The 15,742-nt window shown below is 50.5% G+C and overlaps 5 protein-coding genes across 5 annotated transcripts in view; 1 reads left to right on the top strand and 4 right to left on the bottom strand.

The window, feature by feature from the left end:
- Positions 1 to 2,725: 2,725 nt before the first annotated feature.
- On the top strand, positions 2,726 to 4,041 carry Triagg1_3233 (CAZyme family GH75; the record flags this gene model as incomplete). Its single annotated transcript, XM_062897503.1, has 3 exons — positions 2,726 to 2,888; positions 2,955 to 3,289; positions 3,349 to 4,041. 3 exons carry the CDS (start codon positions 2,726 to 2,728, stop codon positions 4,039 to 4,041), a joined length of 1,191 nt encoding a protein of 396 aa, XP_062757757.1.
- Positions 4,042 to 4,276: 235 nt separating this feature from the next.
- Positions 4,277 to 6,418, bottom strand: Triagg1_3232 (uncharacterized protein; the record flags this gene model as incomplete). Its single annotated transcript, XM_062897502.1, has 4 exons — positions 4,277 to 4,833; positions 4,890 to 5,949; positions 6,017 to 6,072; positions 6,136 to 6,418. 4 exons carry the CDS (start codon positions 6,416 to 6,418, stop codon positions 4,277 to 4,279), a joined length of 1,956 nt encoding a protein of 651 aa, XP_062757756.1.
- Positions 6,419 to 7,529: 1,111 nt separating this feature from the next.
- On the bottom strand, positions 7,530 to 9,256 carry Triagg1_3231 (uncharacterized protein; the record flags this gene model as incomplete). Its single annotated transcript, XM_062897501.1, has 3 exons — positions 7,530 to 7,658; positions 7,732 to 9,015; positions 9,107 to 9,256. 3 exons carry the CDS (start codon positions 9,254 to 9,256, stop codon positions 7,530 to 7,532), a joined length of 1,563 nt encoding a protein of 520 aa, XP_062757755.1.
- A 2,534-nt stretch (positions 9,257 to 11,790) lies between these two features.
- Triagg1_3230 (CAZyme family PL8) lies at positions 11,791 to 14,585 on the bottom strand (the record flags this gene model as incomplete). Its single annotated transcript, XM_062897500.1, has 8 exons — positions 11,791 to 13,158; positions 13,214 to 13,363; positions 13,424 to 13,519; positions 13,575 to 13,673; positions 13,736 to 13,909; positions 13,970 to 14,012; positions 14,074 to 14,269; positions 14,366 to 14,585. 8 exons carry the CDS (start codon positions 14,583 to 14,585, stop codon positions 11,791 to 11,793), a joined length of 2,346 nt encoding a protein of 781 aa, XP_062757754.1.
- Positions 14,586 to 15,436: 851 nt separating this feature from the next.
- Triagg1_3229 (uncharacterized protein) overlaps positions 15,437 to 15,742 on the bottom strand; it is a gene marked incomplete at both ends in the record, with an annotated part of 1,560 nt that continues 1,254 nt past the window's right edge. The window contains one exon of the mRNA XM_062897499.1: positions 15,437 to 15,627. Within this exon, the coding sequence (XP_062757753.1) occupies positions 15,437 to 15,627 (191 nt within the window). The remainder of the gene's footprint in view (positions 15,628 to 15,742) is intronic.

The following is a 15,742-nucleotide window of genomic DNA, read 5'->3' as shown; positions in this document are numbered from 1 at the left end:
CTCCTCAGCCGAAAATACAAAGAACAATCACTCTATTTATTAATCTTGGCCGCGACTTCAGTATGTAACTTTTCATCTTTTCGTTTCCAATCTCGTCATTTACCCTACAAAGAGGATACCATCGTCCATTTTAATCATAGCCTCCCCACGACAAATGCCCTATTCGGCAGTAGGGTAACACTCCTCGTATATCCAGCACTTACGCCTGCTGAGATCATAATGTATGCGCCGTACCGTGACGGCGGAATATCCGCTGGATAAGCTGATCCATGGGTGACCCTTGATTGTGTATTCTTATTGTTTTACCTTGGTAACAAGGTTACATTTACACATGGTTCACGCGTCAGTTTACCATTGAACCATAATCCTAAGCCTACCTGCCATAGATCCTTGATCAGACGAATCCCCGCGGCCGCCAATCTGCTTGGCTGGTTCGTCCACAGATAAGAAGTCAAGTTCTCGCTTGTGTGCATTGTATGATGCAAGTGTGCATGATCGATAGTTACCAAAATCTTGTCCGGCTCTTTAGCATATGGCATCACTTGTAATGCGATGTAGGATCTCGTATTGGAGATGAGTAGTAATACTTTGTAACTAATGGTCGAGTACTAAGCAGCATTGACTACATGTATCTATATCTAATTGTCTGAATGGCGGATCAATTGCATCCGGATACCAGCATGGGGGCTGGAGCTTATACTACGTTCCATTCCTCGACGAATGAACCAAGTAGTACTGCAGGGAGCATACCATGAACCTTGACAAGTTCCCCCGAGAAGCACGATATGCCGGATCGACCAGCATCGTATAGCATACGGCGCATGCATTATTGAAGGATCCAAGAACAAGCGTCTGTAAAGTATGACGCTTACCAAGCCGTTTTCTGACCCCAAGTTTGAGCCCAAGCTGTCTGCTTTACTCTAATCATGCACGGGGAGGCATTATTCCCAGCTCATCCCTGGATGTAGGATTGCGCGCCTAAATTCTGCTTGGAGGAAGTCAAAAGCAGAATCCCTTGTAAGCATAATCCCCTACCCAAGACAAAATATCGCAAAAGATGTCGAATCCGGAAGCTCAGTCGTTTCCCAGCTGCCCACAAGAGATCACTCGTAGTGAGATTATGGGGCAAACCTGCATGGCCCTAACAACTCCCATCGGGCAATTAGAGCTTGTTTACAGCCAATTGACAGAAGCCAAGCCGGCTGGTCGGCTAGCAAGTCAACTAGGCTGTGATTGTAATGGCAAATCCTCAAGATAGTTCCACATCCGCCGGTAGACGGTCGGCAAGGAAGTGATTCGTTCATGGGGAAATATGGCTCGGAATCCATTCAGTCTTCCTATGCTCTCCAACGGACCGTTTCGATGAATTGCCATTGATGCAAAATGCAATGCGTGCAGTGTAAACCCTCAATAGCTGGCTGGCAATCCAGTGAACCGTATGATCGTCAGCTGCGTATATCGTATCTGCCGCCCGTAGCCCATCATCATATTGATCTCATCTCATATCTGGAAACCTAGATACTTGTGTTTGCCGCCAAAACTTGCCACAATGAGATGCGGCTGGATCCCTGTTTATGCGCTTTAATAGTAACCTTATGTAAACCCTGTTAAGTTCCTTGGGTCAGAGTCAGGATGAACGCTAGCCATGCGTGTGAGACCGCCATGGCCGAGTAAAGACCCGTGAACATAATGTCCGTTGAACGATTTAGACAACAATTCGGTTCTTTGCTGGAGAAGTAATCGCCTATCGCTGTGAGCAAGATACATATTTTGGACTCTTAATCTTGAAGATAGAAAGTATGAATTCTTTCCCACATCGGTCTTCAAAAGCAAACACAGCAAATGGAATCATTGTTCGAGTTTTGAGAATACGAGCATCGTTAAATGTATCAGCAGTCCCTCAGCCCACATAGCGCACCCACTCGGTGAGAATTCCTGTAAATCCAACGACTCAAAGAGGCAACTCATAAACAACGTGGAAACCATACGCGGGGGGTTGCATCCCACTATGGTATCAATGGAGGGAGCTGAGATAGTACTGCTAGTATTCAATGATGATTGTTTACCTGCAGTCAGTGAAGTTTGGTGCAACGGTAGAGTCGAAATCGGTTGACCTGAATCCGAATTGGGATATTCTGTTTCTGGCAATCTTGATAGGGAAACGGGCCAATGCCACCAAACAGAGATGAATTGAACAGAAAAACGTTGAACTGGTGCTGCAAATGGCTCCATTGTTTGATTCCACATTCGCCGAAAGCTGGATATTGGCATGCAGTTATTAAGTGCATAGGTCGGCCAATGTATTACGGGACTAGCAGCAACGTCGTGTCATCCTTCGAAGCCAATCATCAAGACTGAGATTGTCATGCTCAAACAGGATCGTGTGCAGCTGGTAATGGCAGACCGTGCCATCCTCGTTCGGCCATACTCACAGGGGTGGTGTGAGGAACTCTATACGGCTAGCATCGCTAACCGATCCTTTGGACCTCATTCCCGTTTGAGAGAGTTCAACCAAGGCTCACTCTAGGGATGAAGCCGATGAGCCGATGTTGAGGATCATCCTTCGGCAAAGGACCTACCGAGGCTTATACTCCTCTGCCGTCCCTGGCCAACTGCTAAGACGCAAACTTATATATAAGCCAGTATCACTTCTCTTCAATCAAAGGCACTATCCCCACTGCTAAAGCATCCTTTCAACCAAAGGAGTCAAATCAAGTTGACCATCATGGCTTCCTTCAAGACTGCCGTCCTCGCTTCACTCGCCGGTGCCGCCGCCGCCCGCTCGGTACCCGCCAACGTCCAGAGCCTCTACAACTCCATCGTTTCCCAGGGCTCTTGCAGAAGCCCACTTGCCACCGGCTTTTACAGCTCAGACGGTGATGGTGGTTGTAAGCACCACTTCAACTCATTATTCACATCTCAAGAATTGGACTAACACATTTCCCTTCGCATAGCCACCTCCTACTGTGGTGACCATCTTGCCGATTATGGTATCGTCTACCTTCAGGGCACCAACGGCAGACTCGCCAACATGGACATCGATTGTGATGGTATCCAGGGTGGACCTGCTGATGATGGCCGCTGCGGTGACTCTGGTGATACCCAGGACGTAACCGCTTTCTCCGATACTGTCCGAAACTACGGCACCGGCCAGAGGGATCTTGACGCCAATGCCCACCCCTATGTCGTCTTCGGTAACGAGGGTAGCGGAAACTGGGACACTTGGGATCCTCAATCCGTTGGCGTTGAGCCTCTCTCCGTCATGGCCGTTGTCTGCAACAACAAGCTGGTAGGAGCTTACCCCTACTCCCGCTTAATGAGCTCTCCTGATTGACATGTCCTTTTTAGATCTACGGTGTCTGGGGTGACACCAACGGTGACGACGGTGAATTCCCCGTCGTTGGCGAGGCCTCCATCTCTCTTGCTACCGCCTGTTTTGGCAACAGCATCAACGGTAACAACGGCCACGACCAGACTGACGTCCTTTACATCGCCTTCACCGGCTCCAGCGCCGTCCCCGGTGCCCGAGGTGCTCAATGGAACGCCCAGGACTACAACGACTTCGAGAACAGCATCAGCGCCCTCGGCGACAGCCTCGTCGCTCGTATCGGCACCACTGGCGGCGGCGATCCAGGCAACGGGGGTGGCACTCCTCCTTCCGGCGGTGATTGTTCCTGGGAGGGCCACTGCGCTGGTGCTTCTTGCGGAAGTGATGATGATTGCTCTGACGACTTGACTTGCAGCAACGGATTCTGCGGCGGCAGTCCTCCTAGCGGCGGAAACGGTGGTGGTAACGGCGGTGGCAGTTCCGGTGACTGCTCGTGGGAGGGCCACTGTGCTGGTGCCTCTTGCGGTAGCGACGATGATTGCTCTGACGATCTTACTTGCTCCAACGGCTTCTGCGGTGGCAGCTCCGGTGGTAGCAGCGGCGGCGGTAGCACTAGTTGCTCGTGGGAAGGCCACTGTGCTGGCGCGTCTTGCGGTAGCGATGATGACTGCTCTGACGACCTCCAGTGCTCCAACGGCCGATGCTCCAACTAAGGGGGCCGACGAGAGGAAAAGTGTGGCCGGTGGGGAGCCAAGGTGGAATTCTCACATTCTTGTATATAATTTCAGTGTAGCAAAGGGGGAGGTATGAGCCCAGGTATATAGGAGAAGTCAAGTATATAAGAAAGGTTAATGAATGGTGTATTGATCGGGAAACCCAAGCTTTGATCAAGTGAAACCTAATGTATCTTGTTCCTGTAAAAACGGTGTGAAACTAGCTCCGAGTTGCTCATGATGTGACAATCTTGATACGTCCTTCGAGCACGGGTGCTATCACTCTCGTCCAGTCCACGGCACACTCGGCCTCTTTCAGGGGGTCGCAAACGCCGCTCTTAACGCCCGCCCTATGAGCCCAGCGTCCCCAAAACTTTCTCATCAGCAATATCTCAAGGTCAAGCTGGTTATCCGAATCGCTTCCCGAGTGATCGCTCTCTGCAGCGGGGTCAAAATGGGCGTCGTCGTCGTCGTCTTGAGGTTTCTTGCTGTAGCCCAGTCTTGATCGCAAGAACTTGTGCCAGGGGTCCTCATCCCCATTTTCTCTATGCTCGTGAATTCCAAGCCGCCCCACCTGGCTTTCTCCTTGGAACATTTCGGATGGTAAGTGAGTGTGACCACAATCCTTTACGATATTGGTCCAGTTTGCGGACAATTTCTTCCACTGGCCGACTGTTCGGAGGGCCATAAAGTACTGGCGGAGCATAGCAGAAAGGAGGATTCCGCTCTCTTCATCGACAATCTCCTCTACCTCTCCTCCCTCAGACTTGACGAGCAGACTCGTGAAGCCGTCTAAGATTCCGGTTAGTTAATAAGTGTAGAGACACGAAGGATTGTATCACACTTACCCTTCCCACGGCCCATGTAGCCTCTAGTCGCGAGAATATACAGCTTCTCTGGCTCATAAGTCTTACCATTGATCTTGACGGACAAGATCCTCTGGCCAGACGGCTTCGAGGGATCAAACTCATACTCAATGCCGGAAACTTGAGAGAATCTGCCTTCCAAAGCAGGATACAATGAAACGCCGTTTTCTAGCGCATCCCAGATCGCCTGCCCCTTGGCCTTCAATAAAACAACAGGATCTTCAAAGGGAAAGCAAGAAGTAATGTCCTTGATGCGAATTGCTCCAGGAGGATAAATCTGATCGCCACGAATCGTACCACCAGCCATGATGGCACAATCAGCATTATGATAAGAACGCATAATGTCACACACAAAGTTGCCCATGTTGGACTCTTTCAAGCGGGCGGTGACGAATCGAGCATCGAGGGGCATGGCTGTCCACCCAACGGGCCTGGAGAGCGACTTTTGTAGCTTAGACGTCAAGTTGTGCACAAGTTTGGCCGTGGGCTCATCCTCGGGTACCTCGGACGTAACATCTCTCCTCCAGATGTCGAAATCCCATCGCTTGGGATCGTCCTGCTTTCGCCGCGCCTCGATGTAGCTGAGCTGCTTGAAGTCAGTTCCAGAGCGCAGGACATGAGTCCCATTTCTAAAACTGTGAGCATAGTAATGGTCATGTCCACCCAGAACAATGTCGATGATGCCATCCGTCTGGTCAGCCAACTTGTTGTCGTTGGGCTCTCGCATGTGGCTCAGGCAGATGACAATCTCAGCGCCTTCCTCTCGCAGCTTTGGGACAAGTTCCTTGGCGACGGCAGTGGCGGACTTGTAGATGATATTTGGCGGAAGACTGTTAATGGTTGCGAGCCATTCTCTCTCGCCCAGACCAATGAGGCCCACCTTGATGCCGTTGGAAGTAGTGAGCATATGAGTCTTCTTAGCATTACCCAGCGGGACGTCTTCTCCCAGGGCAGGATCTAGAATGTTGGCCAGTAGCCAGGGGAATTCACACTTTTCAGCCAGGTGCTCAAACTGCTTGACTCCAAAATCCAAATCGTGGTTCTAAGTCCATGCAGGGGGTTTCGGTTAGTGGTTGTGGCTTGTGGTGAAATAGACGGCATTGACTTACTCCAACGCAACTGGCATCCGTGCCAACAGCATTGAGGACGGAAACCATGTGAGACCCTATCAACAATAAGTATCCATTGGTTTATAGGAGCATTGGCATCTTGAAATTGAACAACATACCCTTGGTAACGCTGCTCTCCAAGCTCGGGTTGAAGGCATCGCCCGAGAATAGGGTAACCAGCTCAGACTGGCCATGATACTGCTCCCCATCCTTGTACTCCTTGCAGAGCGTTACGAATCTCGCCAATCCTCCCACCGGCTCTGCACTGGCTTGGTCAACATGATAGACGTCGTTGTAGTGCAGAATTCGCAGGTCTGGCGCCTCAGAACTGCCGCTGCTGCCAACTCGGCCCGATGAAAAGGTCACCTGAGGGTCCGCTGTAGGGACAGTCTGTTCGCCCATGTCGAGATTGAGAGGACCCTGCGCTTTAAACAATGGATATCAAGGAATGGTTTCTGGTGATCCAGACGATTGACCACGTATCATAAGGCCAATTGGGCTGCTATTGTCGTGTCACCGCTTCGTCAGCTCGTGACCTGCAAGTCGAGCCCAGGCGTTCCGAGGCTCACGTGATGTCTGTTGCATGTTGAATACGAAGTACATTGTTATCGATCGTGAGTGAATTAAGCAAAGCATTGAGCTTATATCAAGTTTATATCTCGGTGGTTTATAGCAAATCAATTGAAGAAATTAATTAAACTCTGTTTACTTTTTTTCAAAGTCAATTGGACTGGATGCCGCCTTGTTGTCACCCGCGATACTTGACGGGGAAATGCCAGGATGAATCGAGATCCAACCAGACCCATTGTTTAAAGTAGCCAATCAGCACCGGGACATTTACAATGCCACAATCATCCACACAAACAACATTCCTGCAAAAAGTGAATGCGAGCAACGAAATTTTACCGAGAGTCCAAAAAAAGAAAAGAAATAGAAGCTCCGATACTGGGAATCGAACCCAGGGCTGCTCGGCGCTTATTAATGAGAGCGAGCGATGTTAGCCACTACACCATATCGGATGTTTTGATATGCTGACTAAGGAGCAAAATCCCATCATACACCCTCGTGAAGGATGGTGAGAAAAAATATCAACGAAGGGGGCAAAAAGAGAACTTTCTCTCCGATACTGGGAATCGAACCCAGGGCTGCTCGGTTCATGATTGAGAGCGAGCGATGTTAGCCACTACACCATATCGGATTGTGTGATGTTCTTGATGGCCAGCTGGACGGCGATCATTATGTGAAATCTACGTCAATCTACGCAACTACCAGGTAGATTTGAGGTTTTGATAACTTGGAACAATCCAACATAAGTGAAATACCAAACGAACGCGAGCATAATCTTTTTCATCATTGCTGCAATTATGCCAAATGAATTGTAACTATCCATTGAATAGAAACTACCTTGGGTATCACACTATCATTTCTCTTTTCCCAACTTCGCTCCCAATACCACACTGTCCTTTTTTGTTCTATATACAAACGTGTTTAATTAATCAACTCTCTAGATCCCTTACAGCGCTGCCTTTCCGCGTGATTCGAATGGCAAGAAAAGAGTTAGAATACCGGCAGCGATAAACAAGGCGCCACTCGTGTAAACGGGCGCGGATGTCTCGAGGTTGGCAAACATGGCGATAATGGGCTATTGTGTCCAAGCAGTTAGACGTGTTCACACAAGGATTGGCAGTGAGACAAGGAGATGTAATAATACGTACAGCCATGATACCGAAGATTCGGTTAGCAGTAGCGGCAATGGCGTTGCCGGTACCGCGCTGGGGAGTAGGGAAGATCTCAGGGGTGTAGCCATAGAGCACGGCATACATGACGTTGCTGCAGAAGTTGTAGGCACAGTTCCATCCAAGAAGCGATTCACTGCTCTTGGCGGTCGTGGAGCAGTACAGAAAGACGCCGGTCAGAGCGGCAGAAAGAGCGAGCGTTCCCTTGCGGCCAATCCGAGGGAGCTCGACAAGCAGACCTCCGATCAAAGCTCCGGGAACACCAAGCACAGCAATGATCAGACTGTTGCGGTAAGTGAGATATGTGCTTCCGTCACCAAAGTCGACGCCCTTGTTGGCCTGGATGAAGGGCAGAAAGGCGTTGTAAAGAGGGAAACCGAGACCAATGAGAGCCCAAATAGCAGCGATGAGGGTGGTCGACAAGCCGAGCTTGAAGGATGAGAACAAGGCTTTGACATGCGTAGTGTCGATCTTCTGAACCAGGGTTCTCTTGACGGCGGTAGAAATATTTGCCTGGAATACGTAACCTTCAGGTTCGCAGGCCTTGAGGTCTTCGATGGTGAGCGGGCTCGTCTTTCCATTGCGCTTGGCAACCTCGTGAACCACTCGGACGGCCTCTTCATCTAGGCCCTTGCCCATGAGGTACTTGGGCGACTCGTAAAGGGAGAAGAGCAAGAATCGAGCCAAGAACATGAGGAGCGTGATTCCGCCCATGGTAATGAGGAAGTAACGCCAGCCCATGTTGTTGTGCTTGAGACATGGCTTCTCGTCCTGAGCGCAAGTCAAGTTACCTAGAAGAGGCCAAGCAATCAAGTTGGCAACGACTTGAGCAATTGCCCAGTCAACAGACAGAATAGTCAACAGATATTGGTGAGTCGCGGGCAAGAATTCGAGAAAGATGGCCGAGTCGACGGGCAGATTGCCACCAACACCAAAGGACCAGAAGCAGTCGAAGATGCCAATGGCTGCAAAGTTGGGAGCACCGGCGGCCACCATTCCCCAGAGCGCAGTCAAGCCGAGGGTAAAGTTGAAGGCGATTTTCCGACCGAAGATGTCGCATCCGAAGCCCCAGAAGACGGCACCAGCCAAGAGACCAATGTTTTGGGCCAGAGTCAGGAGCGGCGGGCGGTTGGGGGAGAACTCGTTGTTGACAGGCGTGAAGATGAGGGACGTGACGATTGGCCAAAGGTTATCAGAAGCCCAACCGAAGCCGACAACGAAGAAGAGCTGCCATTGATACCATCCCATGCCAATTTCTTGAATCTGCGTCGAGGTATGCGTTAGTCTGGCTGCATATACAAGCGGCAATGGAAGTGGCAGGCAATTGCAATTGGGAAACGAGGATGAGACTTACAGCGTGGTTCAGCACTTTGGCCTTTGCCTCGTATACGGGATCGAGGGCACCCTTGGGAATGACATCTTCCTCGCTGCCAGTGGAAACGCTCCGAGTCTCGACGGCATCTCGGGTCGGCGCCGCCTTGCCGTCGTCTGACGGGGAACCCATTGCAGCGATTGCAAACAAGAACCGTGAAGACAATTATATCAAGAGACAGGTCTGCGCAGAGCAGAGGCACAATGCAATGGCCGCCCGCAACTTTTCCAAAAAGACAAGAGAAGAGAAAAGGACGAGTCGTAGCACACGCAGATCCTTCGGCTGGTCGCCCAGTCGCAGAAAACGCGGAACGGCCTTCATTATGTACGTGGCCAAGGCTTCCATTCTACAATGCAACCTTGGCACACGACCTCAGCATGGTGATGCTACATGTACCAAGCTGATGCTACTGTACATGACGCTAGGAATCCATCACCATTGCGGCTACGAGCCTCTCGATCCCTCACGCTACTCCCTCCGTAGGCTGCTTCAAAACGGAGACGCGCGCGCCGAGGTTCCACGGGCGGAAAGCCAATTTTTCCCTTTTCTCATCCACCTTTTCTGTCAAAAGGGCGCGCGGAGCTTGGATCGTATGCTGCAACAATATCAAGGACCATTGCCCGTAAACTACAGCACAAGCAGAGGCTAAGAGGCAGCTGGACGGGGATGAGTGCTGTATGGCGACGATGGCGCAATATCTCGCAGCTTTTGGTGATTGGGCTTTGCACGAATCACGATCGAGATGCCGCGCAGGGGCACCTCCAGAACAAGCTATGGGCAGTCGACAGGGCTGTTGGACGGGCTCGCAGGGCCTGATTGACGGGATCGGCATCGCTCACGGTGGCTTGCCGGAGAGTTGGAGGCGAGAGCCATCGGCCAGGCCGTGCTTGAAGCTAGGAGAACGGGAGTTGGTGTGTGAGTTGAGTGAGTACCGGTATGCTGAGGGAAGACTCGCGGGACACAAAGAATGAGTACCAGCTTAATAGAGGCAACTTGGCGTCAGCCAGATAAGATCACAGTATTAGTACCTACTAATACAATCAAGTCGACTAGCATGTACAGATTCACAACTGCCACTCGGCGCAACGCAAAAGAACAGGCATCATCACAAGTACCTGAGGACGGCAGTACATACAAGAAGAAGACGTGGGGGCCTAACTGAGCATAATTCCGCCCCAGCGCAGATCGCCAGGGCCCGAACAAGTCCAGAATCTCACTGTACAGCTGCTCGGAGTACGGAGCACGGAGCGCAGTACATGGATCAGAACAGCCGTGCGCTCTGATTCCTCATCGGCCTTCCTCTCCGGTTCAGTTATCCGTAATTCTCTGTGTCCTTTTTTCCTCTTGTCTTCATTTCCCATCTTATGTACGGAGTACTACTAGCTCCATCGAACCGCCAGCTAGACGAGGGTTCACTCGCGTTACCGAAGCCTTGCCAACTCGAGGCTACCCTCACCGGGATTGCCGCCAAGAGCTGACAGGGGCAAGCTCTTCCAAGCTTCTTTTTCTAATGGTTGATGCCTCTTGACACGCCCGCACTCCTTCAAGTAGCATTAGACGAGTCATCGAAACGGGACGAGGCGGTGGGAAATAGAAATGGTGGCTTGAGCCGGTGTGTACTTGGCCGTTTGTTGGTGACCGGATTCGGCCGCGATTCAAGCCGATTCGATAGAGTTTTTAGACGCAGGTATTTTTTGTCCAAGCCACCAATGGCGTCTCGCCCAATTGGACATTTGACGCTCTATTCTATACAAGCAGCAGTGCAATTCACATCTGGAGTGGTGGATACACAACAAGAACAACACCGATGGGCCGCACTCGAGAGATGGATTGGTGTGAAAAGCATCCGGACTTGCTCCACCCGCCAGTCTTGAATCCATTTCATATTTCATGTAACTCCCTGTCAATACGAGTACTCGTAGCAATCAGCTCATGATGGTTCTGAGCTTTGATTCCGGAGCGAGAAAACAGCGCCACCCGTCATACGGGCCAGCCTCTTTGGCAATCAGCTCAACCCACGACAGCACCCCATGCTGGCTGTATCAAGGAGAGTCTCTGATTATTAGACAGCGAACATCACTCTGCTCTCTATATACTCGAATGTACCTGTACGAGCTGACGGCCCGTCTCGGTGCTGCATTCCGCGAGATGTAGATCCAACATCGCTTCGATAGCCTAGCGCATCACGCAATCGATTCAATGACCTACAATTTATTGTAATGCACTGACAGGTTTCAGAATCATACAATCAGATGCCATGTGCTAAAGTCCATGTATTGAAGTAACCAGATGTGCTCCGTCCACCGTGGCGTTTCACGAACACAGCCGTTATGGAGAAAGGACATGGTCTGATTACATCTGGTGAACGTGGCGACTAAGAAAGGTCCAATGCAGAAGAATGATGAGTGCTTTGTTGACTGGACTGAATGGCGGTATATACATCCATGTCGAATCTGGTTTCCATGTCCCTTCTCGCATCAACAGAAGGTACTTATTGGTGGAATTTCGTTCGTCGAACTTGTCCAGGTTGGCCGCTTACATGAATGCCGCCCGCCATGGGCTCTATTATATCTTGCATTAGAGGAATTATTACCTAACCAACCAAATCAATGCGTCTCTCGTATAAATATCCTCATCAACCCCATTATTAGCACACGAACCTCTTTCTAGTCCAACTCCAAGAGAACTTCGCGGCTAACAGAGGATCCAGCAAGTCCTCCAGTTGGCAGCCTCACACCAAATCCAATGCCGCCATCGCCTCTCCTCTCAAGCCCTTCGCTCTTCTTTCCCATCTCCCTCACCTTGTGGCCCTGTCCCGAGATCTTAATCGAGTACGAAGCCACGGTGAGTTTCTGAGTAGGATCCGCCAGGGTAACAACCAGACGCATGCTCTTCTTGTCCTTGCACTGCGCACTGATGAGATACACCGCCGGCTGGTCAGACGTAAAAGTCAGCGTGCCGGCCTTGGACCATCCGAGCGCCTTCAGGTCGAGCGCAACAGACTTGTCGCCGCCGGGCCAAAAGGCCAGGCTCGCCCTGTCCTTGCCGTAGATGCCCGAGATGCCCTTCTTGGTGATGGGGTTCCAGGTGGGCTTCTCGAGTTCCTTGTTGAGTTTCTGGGATGAAATGCCCGGGAAGTAGCCATATGTGAATTGGCTGCCCTTGATTGTAGTATACGCAGAGAAGATGTCGGCGGTCTTGACGCCCTGGTTCGAGGTCGAAATCTCGGACCAGTTGCCGCTTCGCTTGCCCAGAGAGATGGTGAGCTCGAAGGGGGTGTCGTAGGAGAGATAGCCATTGTTCGCGTAGTACAGAGTATCTGAGGTGGAGTGTTGTTCGCCGAGCTTTGAGAGGGGGCCGTTCTTGAGCAATGGCTTTGTTGGCTCTGCTGCGCGGTTGTCCAGCACGGTTATGACGGGAGTGTTTCCAACAGTGGAATTCTTCTTAATGTCGGTGGTGATGACAATGACGCCCTCATCGACAAAGAACCAAGACTTGCGGTAAGATAGATTCTGAGTCAAGGGGTCGAGATAGTCCTCAACAGCAGCGCCAAACTTGCCGTCGCTCACGACGCCAACAAAGTCCTTCAGGCCATCGTACTTTACCTGACTGGCCTGGAGCTTGGGCTGATTGAGCAGAGTAGTCGTTCCAGGCACAAGATTCCAGTCCCACTGTGCCATGATGTCCTTGTACTCATTACCCTTGACGTAGGAATACAGAGTGCCCTGGCCCATGTGGTATGCATATGGATTGGCTCCATTCACACTCTCGGAGTTGGATGACCTGGTTGAAATCATCTTGTTTGTAAGGACGAAGCCAGGCCGGCGGTGAACCATGTAGTCGCTTGCCCAGAAGCCCTTGTTGCCCGTGAGCTTCTCGGTTCCGTTGGACAGAAGTCTGCGGATTGTATCGTTGACGGCGTACGATCCCGTAAAATCAGCCACTGCATTGGCAAGCTTTGAGACGTTGAAGTTGATATCTGCGCTGGCCTGAAGGTCAACGGTAGGAAAAGAAACAAAACGACCGATGGCATTCTACAAAGAACAGGAGTTAGCTTCTAATTTCAGACTGTGAAGAAAGAATACTTACAAAGTCCCAGTGCTCGGTTTTTGTGTCAGAGTCTGTGTAAATCATCCACTCGTCGCCTTTGATGTAAGTGGACATGGCCTCTCGAGTACTGTCGTCTGCAGCGAATGAAGTACCAATGGCCTCGCCTTCGAGTTGAATGAAAGCATTCAACTACATATCATGTTAGCACAAAGCATAATGCCTGGATGTTTGGAATAAGGTGTATCCTACCAAATCTTTACCATAGTTGCCGTTGTACAAGAGACCGTCGTGCTGAAGGAACGTGCCATCTCGATGGATACCGTCATCTCCGGGGGTATCAACGAACTGCCTGTCAGTTAGCTCGATTCCGATATCCCACGTCACAAGTAAGGCTACTCACAGTCATCACAGACAAGGCTCTAGTCATAGCATCCGACAAGATTGTGCTGTTATCCGTGAAAAGAGCCAAAGTGACCGAGTTTTGCATAACCAAGACCATCTAGATGACAAGCGATCAGCATAACGTACATGTCAGCGAAGAGGTCTCGAGATTAAACTCACATTGGCTCCAGTCATGCGGCCTCCAGTACCGTAAGTGCCATCCCGGAGAGCGTACGCTCGGTTCGGGATGCGCTCACAGCCAGCTCGCTGAGTCTCTGTGAGATTTGCATCCTTGACGAGAAGACACGCCGTCGAGCATAGTTGAGGAATCAGAATGGCCTGATCATACCAATTCTATTGCCTTTGTCAGCAAATCATTCCAAATTGCCAATTTTAATGGTGATGGAAGCATACGGTGTTCCACAGGCCCGGCGTATCGCAAGGACATCCCTTTGACCTAGGTTCATCATTAGCATAGTTGCCCAGCAACAATCAAATTAACCTCTCGCAATACGTACGCGTTCCCTCCATCTCCCATACAGTCGGCCGGTGTATAGTCATTGCTAAACCAATAATCCAGACCCTTCTGCACCGCAGCAAGAAGCTTGGGATCCTTGGCCCATGTACTCGACACAGCAGGGTTAACACCGCTCCACGCAGCACCAAGAGTAATCAGCCTATTCCAATGCTCCTGTATCGGCCAATTGGCACGTTCTTCAAAAGTAAACCCGTTAGCACTGTTCCCCAAAAAGTCATATGGGCGTCTATTCGCCGGCTCCCAGCAAAGACGCAGCGCGGTCGGTCACTTACGCGCAGGACATCCCGACAGATAGTTTACGTCCGACCAAGTGCCATCCGCCTTTTGAGAAGACAGCCACGTATCAATTTTGGCAAACCACGTCGGGTCAGGGAATTGCGACAAGTCCGCCGTCCTCCTCTTAGCAAAGAGCGCGAGTGAGTCGTCCGAAGAAGCGGCTTGCGCAACACCAGCCGTCGCAGCGACGAAGCCCACCAAAGAATTGAGCTTCATGTTGCCGGGGTATCAACTGCCAGAGCTCTGATTCAAAGCAGCTAGGGAGAGCAGCAGCCTCTTAGCAATGAAACACAAGATCAATTGATGTTGTGCCTACTCCTCAGATTCACTTTCTCGCAAGGGGTATCCCTCATTATATCTGCTGAAATAAAAGGAGATCTCCTTCCTAACGCGACTTCATGCTGACAGGAAGCCGTCATCTTATTGGCGGACAAATGCTTCCATCGTATGATTGGCGGATATTTTCCATCATGCCGGAACTCCTCAAAGTCTGGGGTAAAATATGGGGAAGGTTGAATACTATGCTTAACAGCTGAAAGCAATATTCCCCCACACCTTGAACAAAATCTAATCCAACATAGGACTTTGGTAACTGCACTAAACTGCAGCTTGACAAGATCCAAGGACTAAGGAATGAACCATTGAATGAGCGTTGGGCAATGTCATAGAGCGTTGCGCGGTTGGGGGCTCGGGAACGTTTAGCTTCTGACAACCAGCTCCGCGAGGAGATTCTACACCAATGAGAGGCCGATGTGGTTTGCCAAGAATACAGTAATTACATGTAATCATTCCGTCCGGGATACTTGTGCATGGCTGACTTAATCGGCTCCATCGCCTGCAAAGGAATCATATGTGCGGCCTAGACGAGGCTCAAGCACATAAGCAGGCGTACTCCGTAGTTGAGCTGAACCGTCACTAGCCTTGTTTTGACACGATGCAAAGCTGAGATCCAGGGCCATCAATATTAGCAATGCTACTTCATTTTGTATGCGGTACAAAGGATCAAGGTATCAACAGCAGCAGACATCAATATACAGCTTCCTCTCTGGTACTAGTATGCAGCTAAATTACACGCTTGAAATGGGGCAAGATCCAAGGTCTCGCTTCCTCGGCACGGCTTCGACGGAAATGTCAAAGTCGAATATGTCCATGGGAATCCCTAATGTTGTGCAGACATTCGGAACGTCTACAATGCCCGCGATGGAGCCTTTGATCGGGGCGCACGATAGCAGAAGATAGATTTGCTCTCCAGAGTATCCTGCCACGCAAAGCGGAGCAATTAGCTGCAGGATCTATTTGGGGGGGGGGGGGGGGGGGGAAAAAAAAAAAAAAAAAAAAAAAAAAAATTAAAAACAAAAATTCTTTTGGTAAAA

The sequence above is a fragment of the Trichoderma aggressivum genome (assembly GCF_033847375.1).
Source record: "Trichoderma aggressivum f. europaeum strain CBS 100526 chromosome Unknown scaffold_009, whole genome shotgun sequence".
NCBI classification, from domain to species: Eukaryota; Fungi; Ascomycota; class Sordariomycetes; order Hypocreales; family Hypocreaceae; genus Trichoderma; species Trichoderma aggressivum.
Note: the sequence above shows the minus strand (reverse complement) of the source record. Positions and strands in the feature narration are given on the sequence as shown.